General features: G+C 46.2%; 2 protein-coding genes across 7 annotated transcripts in view; one reads left to right on the top strand and one right to left on the bottom strand.

The window, feature by feature from the left end:
* Positions 1-19,950, top strand: part of BBS4 (Bardet-Biedl syndrome 4) — a 393,503-nt gene that overhangs the window by 69,120 nt on the left and 304,433 nt on the right. The window lies entirely within an intron of this gene.
* HEXA (hexosaminidase subunit alpha) overlaps positions 1-19,950 on the bottom strand; it is a 56,407-nt gene that overhangs the window by 13,115 nt on the left and 23,342 nt on the right. For 3 of the 5 annotated variants that reach the window (XM_030930209.1, XM_030930211.1, XM_030930210.1), the window contains exons 4-14: positions 18,994-19,040; positions 18,371-18,481; positions 16,447-16,548; positions 15,833-15,965; positions 14,412-14,592; positions 13,382-13,468; positions 13,019-13,091; positions 11,562-11,745; positions 11,270-11,360; positions 10,482-10,586; positions 5,355-5,440 (exon numbers count right to left, since the gene is read on the bottom strand). In XM_030930209.1, coding sequence (XP_030786069.1) covers positions 5,355-5,440; positions 10,482-10,586; positions 11,270-11,360; positions 11,562-11,745; positions 13,019-13,091; positions 13,382-13,468; positions 14,412-14,592; positions 15,833-15,965; positions 16,447-16,548; positions 18,371-18,481; positions 18,994-19,040 — 1,200 coding nt within the window. Of the gene's footprint in view, positions 1-5,354; positions 5,441-8,881; positions 9,167-10,481; positions 10,587-11,269; positions 11,361-11,561; positions 11,746-13,018; positions 13,092-13,381; positions 13,469-14,411; positions 14,593-15,832; positions 15,966-16,446; positions 16,549-18,370; positions 18,482-18,993; positions 19,041-19,950 lie in introns of those variants that run through there. The other 2 variants (XM_010364811.2, XM_010364810.2) reach the window with 1 other exon arrangement.

Here is a 19,950-nt window from a genome sequence, read left to right as displayed (position 1 = left end):
TCTTGATTGTTATTACTCCCTTAATATTCTCTTCATGTGCCTGGTTATTTCTGATTATATGATAGGCATTGTGTTTGAAAAATATTTTTAGAAATAATTGGAGGTCTAGGGGTACATTTTCCTTCTACAGAATGGATATACATTTGTTTCTGGAAGGCATCTAGGGGCTCTAGCAATCTGAGATAATCAAACTAATTTTAGTGATTCAGATGATTCAAATCTAAGCAGTTTCTGCAATGAATGGTCTGTTTTCAGTTTATCTTGATAGAGTTTGGTCTTTTGAGGTCTCAACCCAAAAAGTGGAGAGTTTTACAGGGTCCTTTTTGTAGGCCCTGGATTAAAACTTTATTTTTCATTTTATTTACTTATTTTTTCCTACCTCCTGGAATCAAAAGGAATGGACTACAACTTCTAATCCCCAACCCTGTGAGGTTGTCAAAAGTGCTTCAGAGCATTTTATCAGCCTTATTTGGAATTGGCAGTTGCACCCAGAAGAGACATGCCCCCAAATGCTAGGTTTACTGTTCAGGGTTTTAGTCTTTCTTACATCTCATCCAAGTAATGTTTCATAATATTTTACCATTCCAATGCCTTCAAGCTTTTCTCATTGTCTCCAGTGGTAAGATTGTTCCAAATTATCTAGTCTATCACTATGAGAAAGTAGCCTTCATATATATGTATGTGTGTGTGTGTGTGTGTGTGTGTGTATATTTTTTTTTCTTTTTTCCTTTTTTTTTGAGACAGAGTCTAGCTCTGTTGCCTAGGCTAGAGTGCAGTGGTACAATCTCAGCTCACTGCAAGCTCTACCTCCTGGGTTCATGCCATTCTCCTGCCTCAGCCTCCTGAGTAGCTGGGACTATAGGCGCCCACCACCATGCCCAGCTAATTCTTGTATTTTTAGTAGAGACAGGGTTTCACCTTGTTAGCCAGGATGGTCTCGATCTCCTGACCTCGTGATCCACCTGCCTTGGCCTCCCAAAGTGCTGGGATTACGGGCGTGAGCCACCGTGTCCGGCCTATACTTTTTATTTTATTTTCTGAGACAGAGTCTCACTCTGTTGCCCAGGCTGGAGTGCAGTGGTGCATCTCGGCTCACTGCAACCTCCGCCTCCCAAGTTCAAGTGATTCTCTTGCCTCAGCCTCCTGAGTAGCTGGGATTATAGGCGTGAACCACCATGCCCACCTAATTTTTGTATATTTAGTAGAGCTGGGGTTTTACTATGTTGGCCAGGCTGGTCTCAAACTCCTGACCTCAGGTGATCCACCCACCTTGGCCTCCCAAAGTTCTGGGTTTACAGGCGTGAGCCACTGCACCCGGCCAGCCTTAATTTTTGAAATGATTTTTATCTTTTTCTTGTATGTATATCTGTAGTATTTTTACTCATATTTGAATAAATGTAAGAAAATTTGAATAAAGTGAATTTTCCTGAACCAGTGATTAGCATTAAATTCAGGTAGTTTGGAGTCTTTAGGCTCTTTCTTCTTGTTTCACTAGTTTGTGCCTTCTTGTTTTTAAATGCACCTTGTTGCTCTTTATGGTTTTTAGAGAAGTTCGAAGATGAAAAACCAGGTTTCTACCATGTTCCTACAAGAATCTGAAGTCTCCCAATTTGTTACGTAACCTCTGCACTTTCAGGTTTCTGTATATGGATAAGCCTCTTTTTGGATTCCCCATTCTGTTTTATGGGGCTTTTTGTCTATTTCTGCACCAATACCAACTGTTTTGATAATTACACTTTTATAATGACTTATTTTTATTTTTTAATTTTTAAGAGATAGGGTCTCACTCTGTTGGCCAGGCTCCAGTGCAATGCTCCAATCATAGATCACTGCAGTCCTGAACTCAGGCTGTAGTGATCCTACTGCCCTGGCCTCCCAGAGTGCTGGAAATACAGGCATGAGTCTGTGACTTCATATAAGGGTAGCTGAAGATACATCTGAGTGTAAATGAGATCACTCAAAGTGTATACTGGCTGGACATCAACTCTATTCCATATTGTACATTTTTCTCTCATTATTATTATTATTATTTTGAGACAGTCTTGCTCTGTCTCCCAAGCCAGAGTGCAATGGTACAATCTCGACTCACTGCAACCTCCGCCTCCCGGGTTCAAGCAGTTCTCCTGCCTCAGCCTCCTGAGTAGCTGGGATCACAGGCATGTACCACCATGACTGGCTAATTTTTGTATTTTTAGTAGAGAAAGGGTTTCACCATGTTGGCCAGGTTGGTCTCGAACTCCTGGCCTCAAGTGATACACCTGCCTCAGCCTTCTAAAGTGCTGGGATTACAGGCGTGAGCCACTGCGCCCAGCTTATTTTTCTCTTCTTAAAAATTGACTTTTTCATTATTCTTAGGTATTCTTACACTTACTTTAAAAGCAGCTTCAAGTTTCCCCTACTCCAAAAAAGATTTGCACTTACTTTAAAATCAGCTTCAAGTTCCAAAATAAAAAGAAAATTGCATTTTAATAGGAACCACATTGAACCCGCAGATAAATTTAAAATCCTTATGAATATTGAGTCTTCTCTTTCATGAACATGTTTACATCTCTATCTTCTGTGTCTTTCCAAAATTTAGTAATTTTCTCCGCAAAGTCCTTATGTCTTTTAATAGATTTATCCCTAGGGTCATATAATTATGTACTTCTGTTGATGTTTATCTAGGCTGACATAAGTCAGAATTTTGAATGTGTATGTGGAGATGTATAACATGACACAATGTTATATCTTTTTTTGCATAATCCAGTTTGAGCTATTTCCTTGTAACTAATATAGGTAGAGTGTCAGAAAATCATTATTGAGTGATCAAAGGCATCATCTTGAAGAGGAAGACTGCCGTATACTTCTGAGTGAATTGGACAATGGGGCAAAGCAGGAAACATATAAACTGACTTGCAGTTTAAAAAGATGACTGGAGGCCGGGCGCGGTGGCTCAAGCCTGTAATCCCAGCACTTTGGGAGGCCGAGACGGGCGGATCACGAGGTCAGCAGATCGAGACCATCCTGGCTAACCCTGTGAAACCCCGTCTCTACTAAAAAAAATACAAAAAACTAGCCGGGTGAGGTGGCGGGCGCCTGTAGTCCCAGCTACTCGGGAGGCTGAGGCAGGAGAATGGCGTAAACCCGGGAGGCGGAGCTTGCAGTGAGCTGAGATCCGGCCACTGCACTCCAGCCTGGGCGACAGAGCGAGACTCCATCTCAAAAAAAAAAAAAAAAAAAAAAAAAAGATGACTGGAAGAACTGAGGCAGATACATTCATTAGGATCCTAAATAAAGATGGTGGCAGTGTAGATAGAGACGAATACATGAATCTAAGAGTTATTTATATAGAGTAGGGATGTTGTGGTGACAATTATGATAGGAAGTAAGGAGTTAAAGATGATTCCCAGACTTTGGCTCTAATGACCAGCAGAATAGTCATACAGGAGGAACAGAGTGGGGAGCTATGAAGAGATGAATTCTGCCTGGGACATGAGCTTTAAGTATGTAATGGGCATTCAGATGATATGAAGATGTTGGCTACCTCAGCTTGGAACCCAGAGGAAAGACACACACATATATTATGTATATGTCTGTCTGTCTGTCTGTCTATCTATCTATCTATCTATCTGATCTACCTACCTACCTATCTATCTATCTATCTATCTATCTATCTATCTATCTGATCTACCTACCTACCTACCTACCTACCTACCTACCTACCTACCTACCTATGGCTGTCCAGGTGTAAGACTGTACACTAAGACTATCTAACTGTAAATGAGATAACTAAGAAGAAAGCATAAGAGGAAAGGCCAGGGGCAGTGGCTCACGCCTGTAATCCCAGCACTTTGGGAGGCTGAGGTGTGCTGATCACCTGAGTTCAGGAGTTCGAGACCAGCCTGGCCAACGTGGCGAAACCCTGTCTCTACAAAAACACAAAAAAATTAGCCTAGTGTGGTGGTGCACACCTGTAGTTCCAGCTACTTGGGAGGCTGAGGCAGGAGAATCGCTTGAGCCTGGGAGGCGGAGGTTGTAGTGAGCTGAAATTGCACCACTGCACTCCGGCCTGGGCAATAGAGCGAGACAGTGAGACTCTGTCTCAAAGAAGAAAAAAAAAAAATAGGAGACAAAACCTTGGTTATGGGCTGGGAGTTTACTGAAGGAGTCAGTGATAGACATTGAGAAACTCAGGAAAGAATGGTGTCACAAAAGCCTGCGAAGAAAGAATTTCAAAGAAGGAGGGGTAAAATCTGAGAAAAGGTCAAGTAATTGTTTTCCTTATTATTGAGAAATGTCCCTTGATTTGGCAACATGTAGGTTATTGTTGGCCTTAGTGGAAGCGGCCCTTATGAGGATTACAGCCCAACTGCAGGATCATGAGGCCTGAATGGAAAGTGGTGAAACAGACAAACTTGGCAATTGTTTCACGCAACTTGACTAATAAAAGCAGGACCGAGAGGTTTCAACTTAGTTTAAACATAGGAGAAGAAATGGATTTGAGCCCAGAAATAGCTGAGTTGCCAGCTTTATCTGTATGTCTGTATTTGGTGTCCAAGAGGAGGAAGATGTCTGACGTGGGGCAGCCCAGGACAGTGGTTGACAGCAGTAGGGGCTAGAGTTAGGTAGATGAGCTACGAATCACATCCCCTGTAACTCCCCAGTGCACATTGGGACTCAGCGTAGCTGTGTAACCATACGATGTCACTTAACCTTCCTATGTTTGTTTCCTTACCTGTCAAATGAGGATAATATTGACACCACGTTGGCTGGATTGAGGATTAAATACATTAACATCCAGTAAAGTGCTTATAATAGTGCCTGACAGGTCGGGCGTGGTGGCTCATGCCTGTAATCCCAGCACTTTGGGAGGCCGAGGTGGGCAGATCACCTGAGGTCAGGAGTTTGAGATCAGCCTGGCCAATATGGTAAAACCCCGTCTCTACTAAAAATACAAAAATTAGCCAGGTGTGGTGGCACATGCCTGTGGTCCCAGCTACTTGGGAGGCTGAGGCAGAAGAATTGCTTGAACTCGGGAGGTGGAGGTTGCAGTGAGCCCAGATTGTGCCACTGCACTCCAGCCTGGGTGACAAGAGCAAGACTCTGTCTCAAAAAAAAAAAAAAAAAAAAAAAAAAAAGAAGTGCCTGACACAGCAAGCACATAAAAATGACAAAGCACTTTTGTTCTCCTAGCTGGATTTCCACATCTATCTTCATTCAGATTTCTGACTCATGTGAGTCTAGATAAACACCAGCAGTTCTCTCTGAGTTTCTATGTTCAAATATCCTCTTTCATAATAGATCATCCAGACACCCAGCCACACGCTCTCACTCACACACTGCAGCGCACCAGCGAGCATGGCACCCCTTCCTACCTGTGTCTGCCGGCCAGCTGCTCTTCCTCCTTTCCCACACACACTCCCTTCTTTGAGTGGCTTCCAAAACATCTCTTTCTAATTTGCTATAAAGAGTGAGCCATAAAGAATTTATTAACAGTGATGAAAAAAATCAGTTAAGTATCAGATTCTCCAGAGGAAATGAGATTAAAAAGAAATTCCGGAAAATAGTTGTTTTTGGAGAAGGCAATAGCATAGGGAAGAGTGATATTAATAATTTAATGTTTCATCTTTTTTGTTTTAAAAAAACAAATCTGAAGCAAATATATGACTATTGAGATGCAACAAAGCTGGGTGGTTACACTGTTTACTAGTTTCCAGACTTTTCTGTTGTTTGAAACATTTGAAATCAGCAAAAAATAGGAGTATTTACTGGGGTAGTTTAGACTAAACATGGGTGTGGTTAGAGTACAGTAATTACTGTGAAAAAAGCAAGGTTCCTGGACATTTACAATTTTTTCTTTTTTTTGAAACATGGTCTCACCCTGTTGCCAAGGCTGGCGTGCAGTGGTGCGATCATGACTCATTGCAGCCTCAATCTTCCAGGCTGAAGTGATCCTTCTTTCTCAGCCTCCTGACTAGCTGGGACTATAACCACACACCACCATTCTCAGCTAATCTTTTTAATTTTTAGTAGAAATGAGGTCTCACCATGTTGCCCAGGATGGTCTTCAACTCCTGAGCTCAGGCAATCCTCCCACATCGGCCTCCCAAAGTGCTGGGATTAGAGGCATGAGCCACTGCACCTGGCCCTGACACTGTGATTTTTAAAAATTTTGTTGAAAAACGTAGTAACACACACACACACACACACACACACCCACACCTGCTTCAAGGAGGATTTTTAAAAACAATGGTGGCTGGGCTAGAAAAGATACTAATTTTCAACCTTTATTTCAAAGTTTATTTATTTATAAAGGAAATACAGAATAATTTTGATAAACAAAGCACCCAATTCCTATTTATGTTTTTTTCTTTGTGGAAAAAAAGTATGTGACACATACTTGTCATGCCCTGTATTAAGCTTACAAAAGATATTGACAAAAACTATACAAATCTTAGATTTAGATTTTAGAGTGCTAGGAAAGTTGCCATAAAGCATGTGTACCTACATTAATACTAAATAAATTCCACCTACATCCTTTCTTTCACCCTTTCCCAGTATCTTTCAACTTCCTCACAGTCCCAGAAGTCTAGGGGCAATGACTCTCCATCACTAGTGCTGTGGTGGCACCTGTGCTCCCACATCCTGATATCCTATCCCTACGGTAATCCTTTGAGACGCACCTGAAAACATCAGTGACATAACTTAATGGATTCCTAGAAGGAACAGGACCTGGCATGCAGCCTCAGCTCCTACCGAGAGGGGAGGTTGAAGATTCTCCCAGTCTCCATTCACTCCTTTGCTTTGATACCCGTTAGGCCTGCTTTGCCTCCTTAATAGACTCCTGGGAAGGGGTTGGGGTGGGGAGTGACTGGAGAACTCTTTTCCTAGGATGACTGGAGCCAGGCAGTCAGTCTGGGAACTTCCCCGCCCCCTGGCGGTGCACAGCACACAAGGCCTCCTGTGTTCCGCTCAGGGGTGGGACGCTCAATTTGCAGCCCAGGTGAAGGGAGATGAGTTGGGGAAACAGCGATTCTGTGCCTTGGAACAGTCTGGGTGGTAACTGCAGGCCACTGCCTCTGACCTGTTGGCATTCAAGGTCTGATGACCTTCAGGTAAATGCTCTCATGATCAATGGACCAAAGGAGCAACGGTGGAGGTGAGGAACAGCACTCTACCAATGAAGGTCGTGACCAGGCCATGTTAATTTAGTGGTAAAAATAATAACATTAAAGAAAATGTTTACAACAGGAATATAAAATGACAGAACCTTACTGCTTTAACTCAAGTGTATCACAATCTCTGCCTTCATCCACTTGACACTTAAAACTCAGTGTCTGCTATTTTTATTTAACATTATCCCAAGCAATAGTAACGTGAAAGTTATGACCAGGATGGAAGCAGGGTTGCACCTCTGCAGGGTCCTTGTCTGGGGACCACCCCTCCTACAAGCTTCTGGGTAATAGAGGTAAGGGGGCTCCTGTGGTGGGTGCCAGTGCTGGGACCTTAACTTATGTATATCTGGGCTATAGCCCTGGACTTGGCTAGGCTGGGCTGTGTGAAAATTCCAAGAATTCTGTTGGTAGAAAATGCCCACCCTATCCTTACAGGAACAGCACAAGGCTAGGCTGGTCTACCTCCCACCAGGACCTCGAAGGAACATGACCCAGGGGCTGAAGGATGGTGTTGAAGGACCGAGTTTTACTCATGATCCTTCTCAGCCCTGCCTTCCCCAAGTTTCTGTATCCACTACACTGTAAGCTTTCTGGAAAAAATGCCTGAAACCTGTCCATTGTACCCCCAGGCCAGGGCCCAGCCAAAGAACTTAACAAATAACAGTTAAGGAAATCCTCACCTAAAATGGCTGCGATGCATTACTGCCCCCGCCTCTGGCCTACAGTGTCACTTCTGCACTTGAAACCACCAGGGGGCAGTCTGGGTCCATGACGAGACATTTCCTTCTAGAGAAAATCACATCTGCCAAGACCCTCTGCAGAGCCACAGTCCACCTTCACACCCTCCATACCACCATCCACTCCCTGCAAACATGCTTTGGGCTGAAAATGGTTGGGAGGAGGGCGATGGAAGTCATCTGCGTTATTTTGGAATTGACCAGGGCCTCTTGAGTCCTTCAAATTCAACAATTTACCACAGGCCCAAGTGCGGCGGCTCACGCCTCTAATTCCAGCACTTTGGGAGGCCAAGGCAAGCAATCATCTGAGGTCATGAGTTCAAGACCAGCCTGACCAATATAATGAAACCTCCATCTCTACTAAAAGTACATAAATTAGATGGACGTGGTGGTGCGTGCCTGTAATTCCAGTTACTCAGGAGGCTGATGGATGAGAATCGCTTGAACCCAGGAGGAAGAGGTTGCAGTGAGCCAAGATTGTGCCACTGCACTGTCAGCCTGGGTGACAGAGTGAGACTCTGTCTCAAAAACAAAAATATAAAAAAAAAAAAACCTCACTGACCACAGTGCCTAGAGAACAATATGTGTTTAATAATATTCAAATAATGGTTGTATGAAATTGAAGCTGCAAGAAACCCAAAGGAGAATAAGCTCTAGGGGAGGGAGGTGGATGAGTACGCATGGGGGAGAGGCTATTCTATGACCAGGTTGGGTCTGGAGCCCTCCCCACTGTCCAGAACGCCTCCAAGCCCCTACATTTTTCCATATACCAACGCCTTGGAGATGTAATGCAGAAGTAAAGTAAGCAGGCTGAGGATTAGGGCAGGTGTCTGGAATATGTTCAGGAGTGGGAGGGGAGTGACATAGCTCACAGGCTAAGCAGAGTAGGACAAAGGCTACAGGTTTCATTCCCAGCCCTCAACTTAAAAGATCGCAGGGGCAGATACTGACTCCAGCCTGGCTGTGCCCTTACCTAAGGGCCATTCACACTTTTTTTTTTTAAACACAGGTAATCCATGTTTATTATAGAAATATGCCACATTACTCTTTATTGGATGTGAGTGCCAGCACCAGCCCCTTTCTCTCCAAGCACAGGGGCATGCAGGCAAGGGGCACGCAGGCAAGGGGCTCCGTCCCCCGGCCGGGATGCAGTGGAAGCCTGGCTCCACTACTATTCTCCTACAGCCAGCACCCTCCGCAGTGCCTGGGGCTCAGGTCTGTTCAAACTCCTGCTCACAGTAGCCTACATGGAGGGGTTGGGCCTGGACACCTCGCCTGCAGGAGGATATCAAGAAATGGCAAGATAAGCCCCTCAGAAGGGGCCCCAGCAACACTTTTCACACCCGTCAACAGTCTCTCCTTCCCCATTTCGGTGACTCTCAAACTGTCACCGTATACCAGATGTACCTGGTGATCTCACTTCCACAGATTCTCACTTGGGGTGGGGCAAAGTATGGGCAAGAATCTGCAAGCTGAACAGGTGCCTCATGTGATTTTGATACAGGTCTTGGAGGTCCAGAAATGTTGGCGACATCTATTTCTATCCTGCCTATCTCTGTACCCTAACCCCAAATAACTCAATCCCTTTGGAAAATAGGTAGATGTCTGAAAAGCAGCCAATGCTCCTGGCCTACTTAGCCCTCTGTTCCTGATTCTAAAATGCTGTAAATGTGGTGGCATTGGGGCACTTAGGTGCTGTCCTGTCCATGAATATGGACGTGAAATCCTGTCCTTGGGTCTCAGACTATAAACTGACCAATCTCCTTAGGGGACCTCTAGGCATGCTTCCCTTATTATCCAAGTAAGCAACATGCTTAGAGAACCAGCTGGAAGTTACCCAGTGAATGACATAGTTGAGGCTTAGACGTCACCACGCTTGACTCTCAGCCCAGGACTCTGCTCTGCATTACGCTATGTCCCCCAAGTTCTCAAGACCTAGCCAACGAATCAATCAGGGAAATGACTATCTTACACAGGCACATCCCTGACAGAGGCAAAGGTGTCATGAGATCCTGTAAGTCAGCCTGGTTCAAATCCTGCTTCTTAGAGACTTTGGCCAAGGTACTAACTTCTGTGCTTCAGTGTCTATCTCTAAACTGGGGATAAAAATGCACCTATCTTATGGGGTTGTGGTGAAGACTAAATGAGACAATATGTGTAACAAATTCAGCACAGTGTTTGCCATAAAATACAGTTGTCCCTCAGTATCCACAGGGGATTTGTTTCAGGACCCCCGTGGATACCAAAATCCAAGGATGCTCAAGTCCCTTATATAAAAATGACATAGTATTTAAATATAACCAATGTACAACTTCCCATATACTTGAAATGATCTTGGATTACATATGCCTAATACATATAAATGCTATGTAAATAGTTGTTATACAGTATTTTTTATTTGTATTTTTTTGTTGTTGTATTTTTTTTTCCTGAATACTTTTTATCGCAGTTGGTTGAATCCATGGATGAGGGCCGACTATAAGCCTCTGTAAGTGTTAGCTATTGTTATTCTTCTATTCCTCTCTCTAAGGGGTTCCCCAGCCCTGGATCTGCCCTACCCCGCCTTGCGAAGGCCCCACAGCTTGCTTACCTCAGCAACTCACAGCGGAAGTGTGACAAACGTTCATAGGCAAATGTCAGGTCAGATGTCAACTTGTTGCTCCACAGCCTTTCGGCAACAGCCCCTGCTCTGGGCCTGGAGGAAAGGGGGCATGTGCCAGATTGGGCTCTGTATTCCCTGCAAAGGTGCTGGACATCCACAGGCTGCTACCTCTTACCTAGGCGCCCTGGACTAGCTCAGGCCAAAGGAAGTGATCAATACCTTGTTATGAGCTACAGTCAGGTTGGATGGCTCCCAGAAAGTTCTAGGGCTCAGATGCACCTTCATTAACATGTGGGTAGCAATCCCACTCTCTTCCTCTCTCAAAGATACGGGAATAAGAATAAACCTTGAGGCATCATTAACCACAATGACAGTGACAGCAGCAGATATCCTTAAAATGTAAATTCTGCACAACCAACCACACTTGGTAAGGCTGCAGTGAAAAGAGCAGAAGGAAGCCTTATTACAGGAATCACGGATGCTTGTACTGCATCCTGAGCAAGTCACCGATGTTCTCCCGGCCTCATTATCTCTCTGGGAAGTGAGGTTAACAATCCCTATCCCACATACCTAACGGGTGGCTGGAGGGATATAGATGGAAGTCATGTGGAGAGTGAATATTGCATACAAATCTTCAGAAGGCTCGTCGCATGGCCTGCTCTCTCTCAGGCCTGAAAGGAGGGTACTAGTCCAGAGGTGGCTAGATGGGATTGGGTCTGTAAGGGAGAACCCCTGCTCTCAGGTCCAACCCTCCACCTTCCCCCGAAAACCCTTACCAGAGCCTGGGGACCAGGTTTGTGTTGTCCACATATTCTCCCCACATACAAGCCTCTCCACCAATCACGAGCGCCTTCTGCTCAGGGGTACCTGAGGGAAAACAAGCAACAACAGTCTGGTGATGGTGGGGTACCTCTAGGGTCCGTCTCAACCACCTTCACAACGTGGCCCTCACCCCAGCTAAGTTGTTTCATTTACTAATCGGAAATGTCTGGCCCAGACCTTCCTGCCTCCCATCCTGTGCCCCAGCCCAGCCTCCTTTGGTCAGCAAGGAGAGCTCCCTGCTTTCACCTTCAAATGCCAGGGGTTCCACTATGTAGAAATCCTTCCAGTCAGGGCCATAGGATATACGGTTCAGGTACCAGGGGGCAGAGAGAAGGGCCCGGAAGCCGGCCTTGGTGACCAGTTCCAGCTCCTTCATATAGTTCACTGGAACCTCTTCTCGCCACACCTGTATGATTGTGTCTGGCCGAATCTGTTATAAAAGGTCAAATGGCAGTAAGGACATAAAGCTGAGGAGATTCCTGGGCCTTATTCATACACAGGCAACGTGGGACTACAGGTGTGTGCTCCCTCTGTTCCCCAGCAGCAAAGTATGTCTCTGTGACTCCTGACCATTGAGCTCACACCTCAGGACAGAGGCTAAGGAACCCAGGGCCCTAGGAGGCCTCCCTGCAGCTCTCCTCTCCGTCCCTCTGCAACCTCCCTGTCCACACAGTAATACCAGCTGTGAGCTGAGGGAGGCAAGCAGGGGGACCCAGGAGCTGTCATGTCCAAAAGTCTCCAGATGATTCTGGGAATGGGACAAGGCTCCTAAGAGTCCTTGCATGTGACAGGAGTGGGATCTTACTGATCAACAATAAAGGAGAAGGTAGCCTTGGTCCCACAGACCCAGAAGACCCTAATCTATGATTTAGGAAGAAAAATCCAGCCTATCCAAGTAACCTAGCAGCAGAAATAGATTTTTTTTTGGGGGGACGGAGTCTTGCTCTGTCACCCAAGGTGGAGTGCAACGGCACGATCTCCGCTCACTGCAAGCTCCGCCTCCTGGGTTCACGCCATTCTCCTGCCTCAGCCTCCCAAGTAGGTGGGACTACAGGCGCCCACCACCACGCCCAGCTACTTTTTTGTATTTTTTTAAGTAGAGACGGAGTTTCACCATGTTAGCCAGGATGGTCTCGATCTCCTGACCTCGTGATCTGCCTGCCTTGGCCTCCCAAAGTGGTGGGATTATAGGTGTGAGCCACCGCACCCGGCCCAGAAATAGTTCTTAATCAGGTTTGTAGTGAGGGAAGATAGAAACTCTGACACATAAACCCAGGGCTCATACCACAGCGGCCTTTGGTTTTTTTGAGACAGAGTCTCACTCTGTTGCCCAGGCGTGGAGTGCAGTGGCACATCTGGGCTCACAGTAACCTGTGCCTCCTGGGCTCAAGCAGTACCCCCACCTCAGCCTCCTGATTTTTGTATTTTTTGTAGAGACGAGGGTTTCATTATGTTGGCCAGGCTGGTCTTGAACTCCTAGGCTCAAGCAATCCACCCGCATTGGCCTACCAAAGTGCTTGGATTACAGGCATGAGCCACTGCACCCAGCACTCTGTGGCCTTTCTAGAGAGAAAACGAGAGTGCTCTGACCATTAGAGCCCAATCCAAACCAGGAGGTTCAGTCTCTGTAGAGGCAGGGAGGAGCTGGGGAGACTAGAGGGAGGCACCGCCGGTGGCTTCTTCTCTTCTCTGCCCTGGCTCACCTTTACTTTATTATCAAACACCTCCTGCCACACCACATAGCCCTTGCCATAAGAAGAGACGATGTCCAGCAGCCTGGAGAGGAGAGGAGTGTCTCGTAAGTGTCTGCTTAGCTCAGATGGACTCTAGACTGTTTGTGCCAGCGCTCTAGGGGTTGAGCCTGGCCAGGGGCCTATTCCTCATTAAGCAGTGTCTTTCCCCAGGGTTGGAAACTGACCACTCCAAACCTGAAAGGATGGGACAAAGGACAAGGGAACCCTGCAGGGGCCAGACAATGGCCAAGCAGGGCCTGACTCTGGTATGGAAAGGGAGGACCCCACAGGAGGACCCCCAAGGGACCCCACCTGCCCTCCTTCCCTCCTCACGTCTGGATGTAGAAGGACTCCAGCTGCTTGAAGTCCTCACCGAAGCCTTTCTTCCTCATAAAGTCTTGGATATCTGGGTTGGACTTCCTGAATCCCAAGAGAAAATGAAGATTAATATTTCAACATCCTGAAAGCCTAATGCCTGGGGATTAGCCACCTGGCCCCCTATAACTTCCTCTTTTCACCTGAAAAATCAAATAAGCAAGGATCTCAGAAGCCCTACATGTAGAAAGTGTGACCAAGCAAAGGTATGTGAAGCAGGTGGGCTATTGACACAGGTTGAGAAAGGCTGAGTCTGGACCTGAAGAGTTTTAAGTTCAAACTCCCAAAGAGAAAACATGTTAATCCTCTCTGACTGCAACATGAGGATCCAAGGTCTTAACTTAAGAGCTCCAGCACACTGGATTCCGGCTTTCCTATCTGCTCTTCCAGTTGGATGACAAGCCTTGCTGTCTATTACCTGCTGCAGATCCCTTGCGTTACAACGTCCACATTTTGCTCACATTGTTCTCCTTCTGGAATATTCTCCCCTGCTCACATCTCCAAAAAGCCAAATCATTTCCCCAGATTCAGCTCTGGTGCCCTCTTCTCAAAGAAGCCCCTCAGTCTCTTTTGAGCTCACCAGAACCAAGGGTTTGGACTTTACAACTGAATACTAATTAGACACTGTCATCTATTAGTCTTGAATTCTGTGTCTTGACTCTTCAACCAGACAATTTTAAGCCTTCATAAACAGGGATTATTTTTCTCTATCCTGAACTTTTCCAAGACAATTCTGTGTCCAGGGCTGGTTTTTCTATCAATACCTCAAGGATATGAGAGTAGGAAGGAAGAGGTTCACAGTGAACGCCTTGCCCAAATCAGGTACGATCTCTATGTAGATGGGCAGAGGAAGGCCTAAGCCCTGAGCAATGTGAGTCCATACAGACCACTGAGAGCAGCAGCTGAGCTAAGTGGCCCCTCGGGGGCTAACATCTATTCTAAGTAAGCAACTGATCAGGCCACAAAGGGAAGATCAAAGGGCTCATACCAGCAGGTGAAATCAACCTCATCTCCTCCAAGATGAAGATAAAAATCTGGGAAGACAGAGCTGATCTCCAAGAAGAATGCGCTCATGAACTCATAGGTATTGTTGAGACTGGGATTCACTGGTCCAAAGGTGCCAGAGGGCTCAGACCCAGAGTAGCAAGGAGTCAGTAATCCAGGGATACCTAAGCCAACAGAAAACCCCATACGAGTGTCACAAATACATAAACCCCCAAGCACAGTCCTACATGTAAGGACACAAGTCACACAAAGTAAGACAAGCGTATTCATAAACATCACACACATTTAGGTAGGCACTCACAGACACTGGTAGTCACCACCATTTAGTCGCAGTAAAAAGATACAAATATATCCACAATCATAGACAGGCAGAGGCTGAGTTTCAGCTAGACAACTGTCAGTGCACACACTCTTGCCTTGACACACTGCTTCTAGCAGGCACCACCCTTGCTCCCAAGGTTGCTCTCCTCACAGGCCTTTAGGAGGGGTCTAATCCAGCCAAACTGGCAAAATCTTTCTTCTCTATCTCCTCCTGTAGGTGGGGTCAACCATTACCCAGAATCTTTTTACATTTCCTAAGGAGTATCTCCCTTGGCCCAGAGACTACTTCCTGCTGCTGAGGTCACAAGATATCTTCGGGGTTTTGTTGTTGTTGTTTGTTTGTTTTTGAGACAGAGTCTTGCTCTGTCACCCAGGCTGGAGTGCAGTGGCACGATCTTGGCTCACCGCAACCTCTGCCTCCTGGGTTCAAGTGATTCTCCTGCCTCAGCCTCCCGAGTAGCTGGGATTACAGGCTCCTGCCACCACAACTGGCTAATTTTTGTAATTTTAGTAGAGATGGAGTTTCACCATGTTGGCCAGGCTGGTTTTGAACTCCTCACCTCAGGCAATCCACCCACCTTGGCCTCCCAAAGTGGTGGGATTACAGGCGTGAGCTACCACGCCCGGCCAATATCTTCAGTTTTCTATCAGGCCAGTAGCCCTTTTCAACCGTCATTCAACCTGCGTTGGGGACTCACACTGGAGGGCGGAGGGTATAGGGAAGAAAGGGAGCAGGGGTAGTGACTGACTCTGACCTCTGCAGGCTGCCCTTGGGCTTCTTTCTTTCAGATTCTACCCTGGTGGTCAGATTCCTCAGCATCCACTCTAGGCACAACTACCTGCAACGGCCTCTAAGAAAAATGTGCCCTTACATAGTCTAACAGTACATATTTTAATAGTAAGAAGTGGCCTCCACTGCCCAAAGTGAGTTCTTCCTATCTAAATTCCCAGGTGGAAGAAGTCAATGGAAAACATTCTTCCAAGGAACAAGGCTGGAATATGCCACTTCCATGAGCCAGTGCCCTGAAGCTTCACTCTGAGCATAATGAGCAGAGTCCCTCTGGCCACAGACATCATTCTTACCTGGTCCCCAAGACAAAGTGTGGCCAGGAGTGTCAAACTCTGCAAGCACGCGGATACCCCGGAGCCGTGCGTATTCAATGACCTCCTTCACATCCTGTGCTGTGTAGATGTGGGTGACAGGGTTGTAGGACCCCTGAAAGGCACAAGACACCCTTCAGGTTCACATTTCCTGAAAGCTAGCAGAGTAGAAGATACTCAAAATGCCCACAAGACTCCCCAGACATCAGAAACCTGCCCATAGCCCTTTGGTGTCAGGGACTATCTTCAAAAAACTTGATCCTAATTTCCCAGAAGTTATCACATCTGTTTTATCTGAGTATCATAATGCCAGTGAGATAATCATGGCAGGTATTAATATTAAGTCCATTTAACAGAATATAAATAAATAGAAAGGGAATAAGGCCAGAAGAGATTCTCTCCTGAAGGTCACAAGGAAAATTACTGGCAAAGTTTTGGACTTCAACTCAAGTCTCCTGACTCCAAATCCAGCGTCCTTCCCCTATATTGGTCTAAAACCGACTGGCTAGGATGAGAGACCCTGTTCTTGCCAGGAGGGCCACAGCCAGATTCAGACACTGACCCATAAACTTGGTCTGAGTGAAATGGGGACATACCTTTCTCATGAGCTCTGGAAAAGTGAAGCTCTCATATGGGAAGGAAGGATCATCTACCAGATGCCAGTGGAACACGTTCAATTTATTGTACGCCATGACATCCTGTAGGTTAAGGTGCACACTGTGACCATCACAGTCTCTCCCGTTTCAGCCTCAAACTTGCAATGTTGGGCAGGCTCTCAGGCCGCTCCTCACACCCCTACAGGCTTGACCTGCCTCAGCTCTCAATTAAGTGTCTATGGGGTCTCTCTATCAAACCTTCCCATCAGGGAGGGATGGCATGGAGGGAAGGCCCAGCACACTTCTACTTTTCTCAGAACACATCCAAAGATGGATGATAGAAGTGGTCTTTCCTCTTTTCGAAATAAATTCTGGCCACATTAAGAGGAGGGCTACAGCTACTGTGGTACCCTGGAATCTTCCAAAAGCCTGAAGAGCAACCCTTCCTCTTGCCGTTTGTGTTGTCTGACTGATGTTAATCCCAACTGTGAGACCTCCTGGGAACTTAGTAGTCTCTTAACTCATAATCTCAGAGGCCAAGGCTGGCAGTGTGTTGCCTCCTTTGGTTTCGTCACAGGAGCAAAGGAAAAGGCAGACACAGGAACTGGATTGCGAACTGTCAGATAAGACTGCACATTAAAACTCAAGAGAGCTAGGAACTTCCTAGGTAAGGCTTTTTTTTTTTTTTTTTTTTTTTTTGAGACATAGTCTGGCTTTGTCACCCAGATTGTAGTGCAGTGGCGCAATCTCAGCTCACTGTAACCTCCACCTCCCAGGTTCAAGGGCTTCTTGTGCCTCAGCCGCCTTCCTTCACTCATTCATTTTATTTATTTATTTATTTATTTTTGGGACAGGGTCTCTGTTGTCCAGGCTGGAGTGCAGTGGTACAATCACAGTTCATGCATCCTTGATCTCCCCAGGCTCAGGTGACCCTCCCACCGCAGCCTCCTGAGTAGCTGGAACTACAGGTTTGCGCCATCATGCCTGGCTAATTTTTTGTATTTTCAGTAGAGATGGGGTTTCACTGTGTTGGTCACACCAGTCTCAAACTCCTGAGCTCAGGCAATCCACCCGCCTTGGCCTCCCAGAGTGCTAAGATTACAGGTGTGAGCCACTGCACCAGGCCAGAGGCTTTGAACATCTCTCTCCTATGACCTTCTCCTAACTAAAGTTAGCTCTGCTGGCCAAGTGTGGTAACTCATGCCTGTAATCCTACCACTCTGGGAGGCCAAGGTGGGCAGATTGCTTGAGCCCAGGAGTTCAAGACCAGCCTGGGCAACACGATGAAACCCCAGCTCTACAAAAAAAAAAAAAAAAAAAATTGAGACCCTTTCTCAAAAACAAATAAATAAAGTTAGTTCTGCCAATGAAGCCAATTCCCTAAACATTTGTATCCCTGGAAACAGCCTGAACATTGATCTATGGTAGCCTGTAAGGTAGATTTAAGTCACACTTTGTTATTTTTTGAGTCTTGGAGCAGCTCATCTTCTACATTTTTCCCAGGAGCTCATAGAGTTACATACATTCTCTCTCTTTTTTTTTGAGACGGCGTCTCACTCTTTCACCCAGGCTGGAGTGCAGTGGCGTGATCTCCAACCACTGCAACCTCTGCCTCTCGGGTTCAAGCGATTCTCCTGCCTCAGTCTCTCAGGTAGCTGGGATTACAAGCATGCGCCGCCATGTCCAGCTAATTTTTGTATTTTTAGTAGGGACGGAGTTTCACCATGTTGGCCAGGCCGGCCTTGAACTTTTGACTTCAGGTGATCCGCCCACCTCGGCCTGCCAAAGTGTTGGGATTACAGGTGTGAGCTACCACACCCAGTCCATACATTCTCTAACTCTTTAAGAATTTGGAACTTGGTCTGTCCGTTGCTCCATCACCCCAGAACTCTTAAGTGTGAAGAAGGCCTTACGGCCTGGGTACCAGAGTGTCCAGGATGCTAGAGAGTGGTAGGTAATGGCGAGATGTATCCAACAGCAAGCCCCGGTGAGGAAAGCGGGGAAAGTCCTCGATCTCAGTCTTGTTGATAAAGAACTGTGCAGAACAAACATTGAACATGTCAGATTCAAAGGAAGCTTACTACGGGGGCACAGGGAGATGAAGATACCTCTCCCAGGATTCTTAAAAAGCCAATCTTTGACTGTTCTCAGGGTCACTCTCTCGCCAAATGCTCCCCACCTCTATAAATGACCATGAGCAGCCACCTTCCCATAGAGCAATTGTCCAACGCCGGCCTAATACAACTGTCCCATACACCACTCAGCCTAAAAATTCTGGATTTTCCTGTTAACATAGTTCATTTTCTTCAAAGCAGTGTGGCCTCAAGGTCATTACTAAATGATGACTCAGGGGAACCAAATTACAGTGATTCCAAACAGACCAAATCTAACAAACCAGTTTTCCACCCACATCTCCTCTTCCATTTCTATTGGGGCTATCTCAAGTCACCAGGATCCTAAGGCAAAACAAGATTTTTCTAGGATTCTCAACATTGGGATCAAACCCCAGAGATGAAAAAGCAGCCCTTTTTGAGGGTCCACACTTACTGTGCCCTCAGCAGATTTCCAAACAAGCTGGCTAAAAGTCTCCAGACCTAGGAAGAAGTAGAGAGGCAGAGTAAAGACTCAGGGAGTGGAGAAAGAGGTGTATCTATTTGGAAGGTTCTCAATGTAGCAGAGCGTAATGTTTGGGTACACAGTGAAAATGGATGTAGTGTAGGCTTGACAATTTTTAACACTGATGGAAAGGGGATATTAGGAAGCCAGTATCCATCTTTACTCTGTATTTCATTTTGGGAGATGTCAGAGTAAGGGTTTTAGTGCCCCTTCTTACAACACACTAACTTTCAAAACCCACATACCTCTCATCTATATTTCCTGTGCCTTGACAAGAATATTGAGAAGAGAGGCCAAGACATATACTCATGAGGACAGACACAGGGACAAGTCAGCCTGCAAGGCTTTCCATGGATAACCCCTATCAGGAGCTGACAGAGCTGAGAAAAGGGGTCCCAGAATAAATTGTGAGAAAGTGATCATAAGCTTGGGTTTCCAAGGAGCCTGGGTTCATGGCTGGATCTAGAAAATTAAAAAAACATCATCCACTTTTCCTCTTCAGAGACTGAGAAGAGACCCAGCTATAGGGAGCTGAGGTGTGGTGGACAGCAACTGCCTCAGAAGGACTCCCCTAGTCCACTGACACTGTCTCCTAGAGTCTAGCAAGGCCCACACACAGGTATGTTGAATCCAGGGCATTGTATGTTCTCAACAGCTGGGGACCCTCTTCTGGAAACCCTGCAGAAGCCCCATGAAAAATTATCAGAGTCCCCAATTTCAAAGTGAAAGAATCCATGAGACTTCAGCAGTCACTCAGCACCTGATTTGAGCAGACTGCTAGTGTACTGTTTTGGCTTCTCCCCACTCTGACTCTGACACCCAGCATTCTGGAGTCCGAGGTCCTCCCTTACCATCGGCACCTGCACCAAAGGTACAAGAGGGCAGGAA

Source organism: Rhinopithecus roxellana, chromosome 5, assembly GCF_007565055.1.
Source record: "Rhinopithecus roxellana isolate Shanxi Qingling chromosome 5, ASM756505v1, whole genome shotgun sequence".
NCBI classification, from domain to species: Eukaryota; Metazoa; Chordata; class Mammalia; order Primates; family Cercopithecidae; genus Rhinopithecus; species Rhinopithecus roxellana.
This window is presented reverse-complemented; position numbering and strand designations above follow the sequence as displayed.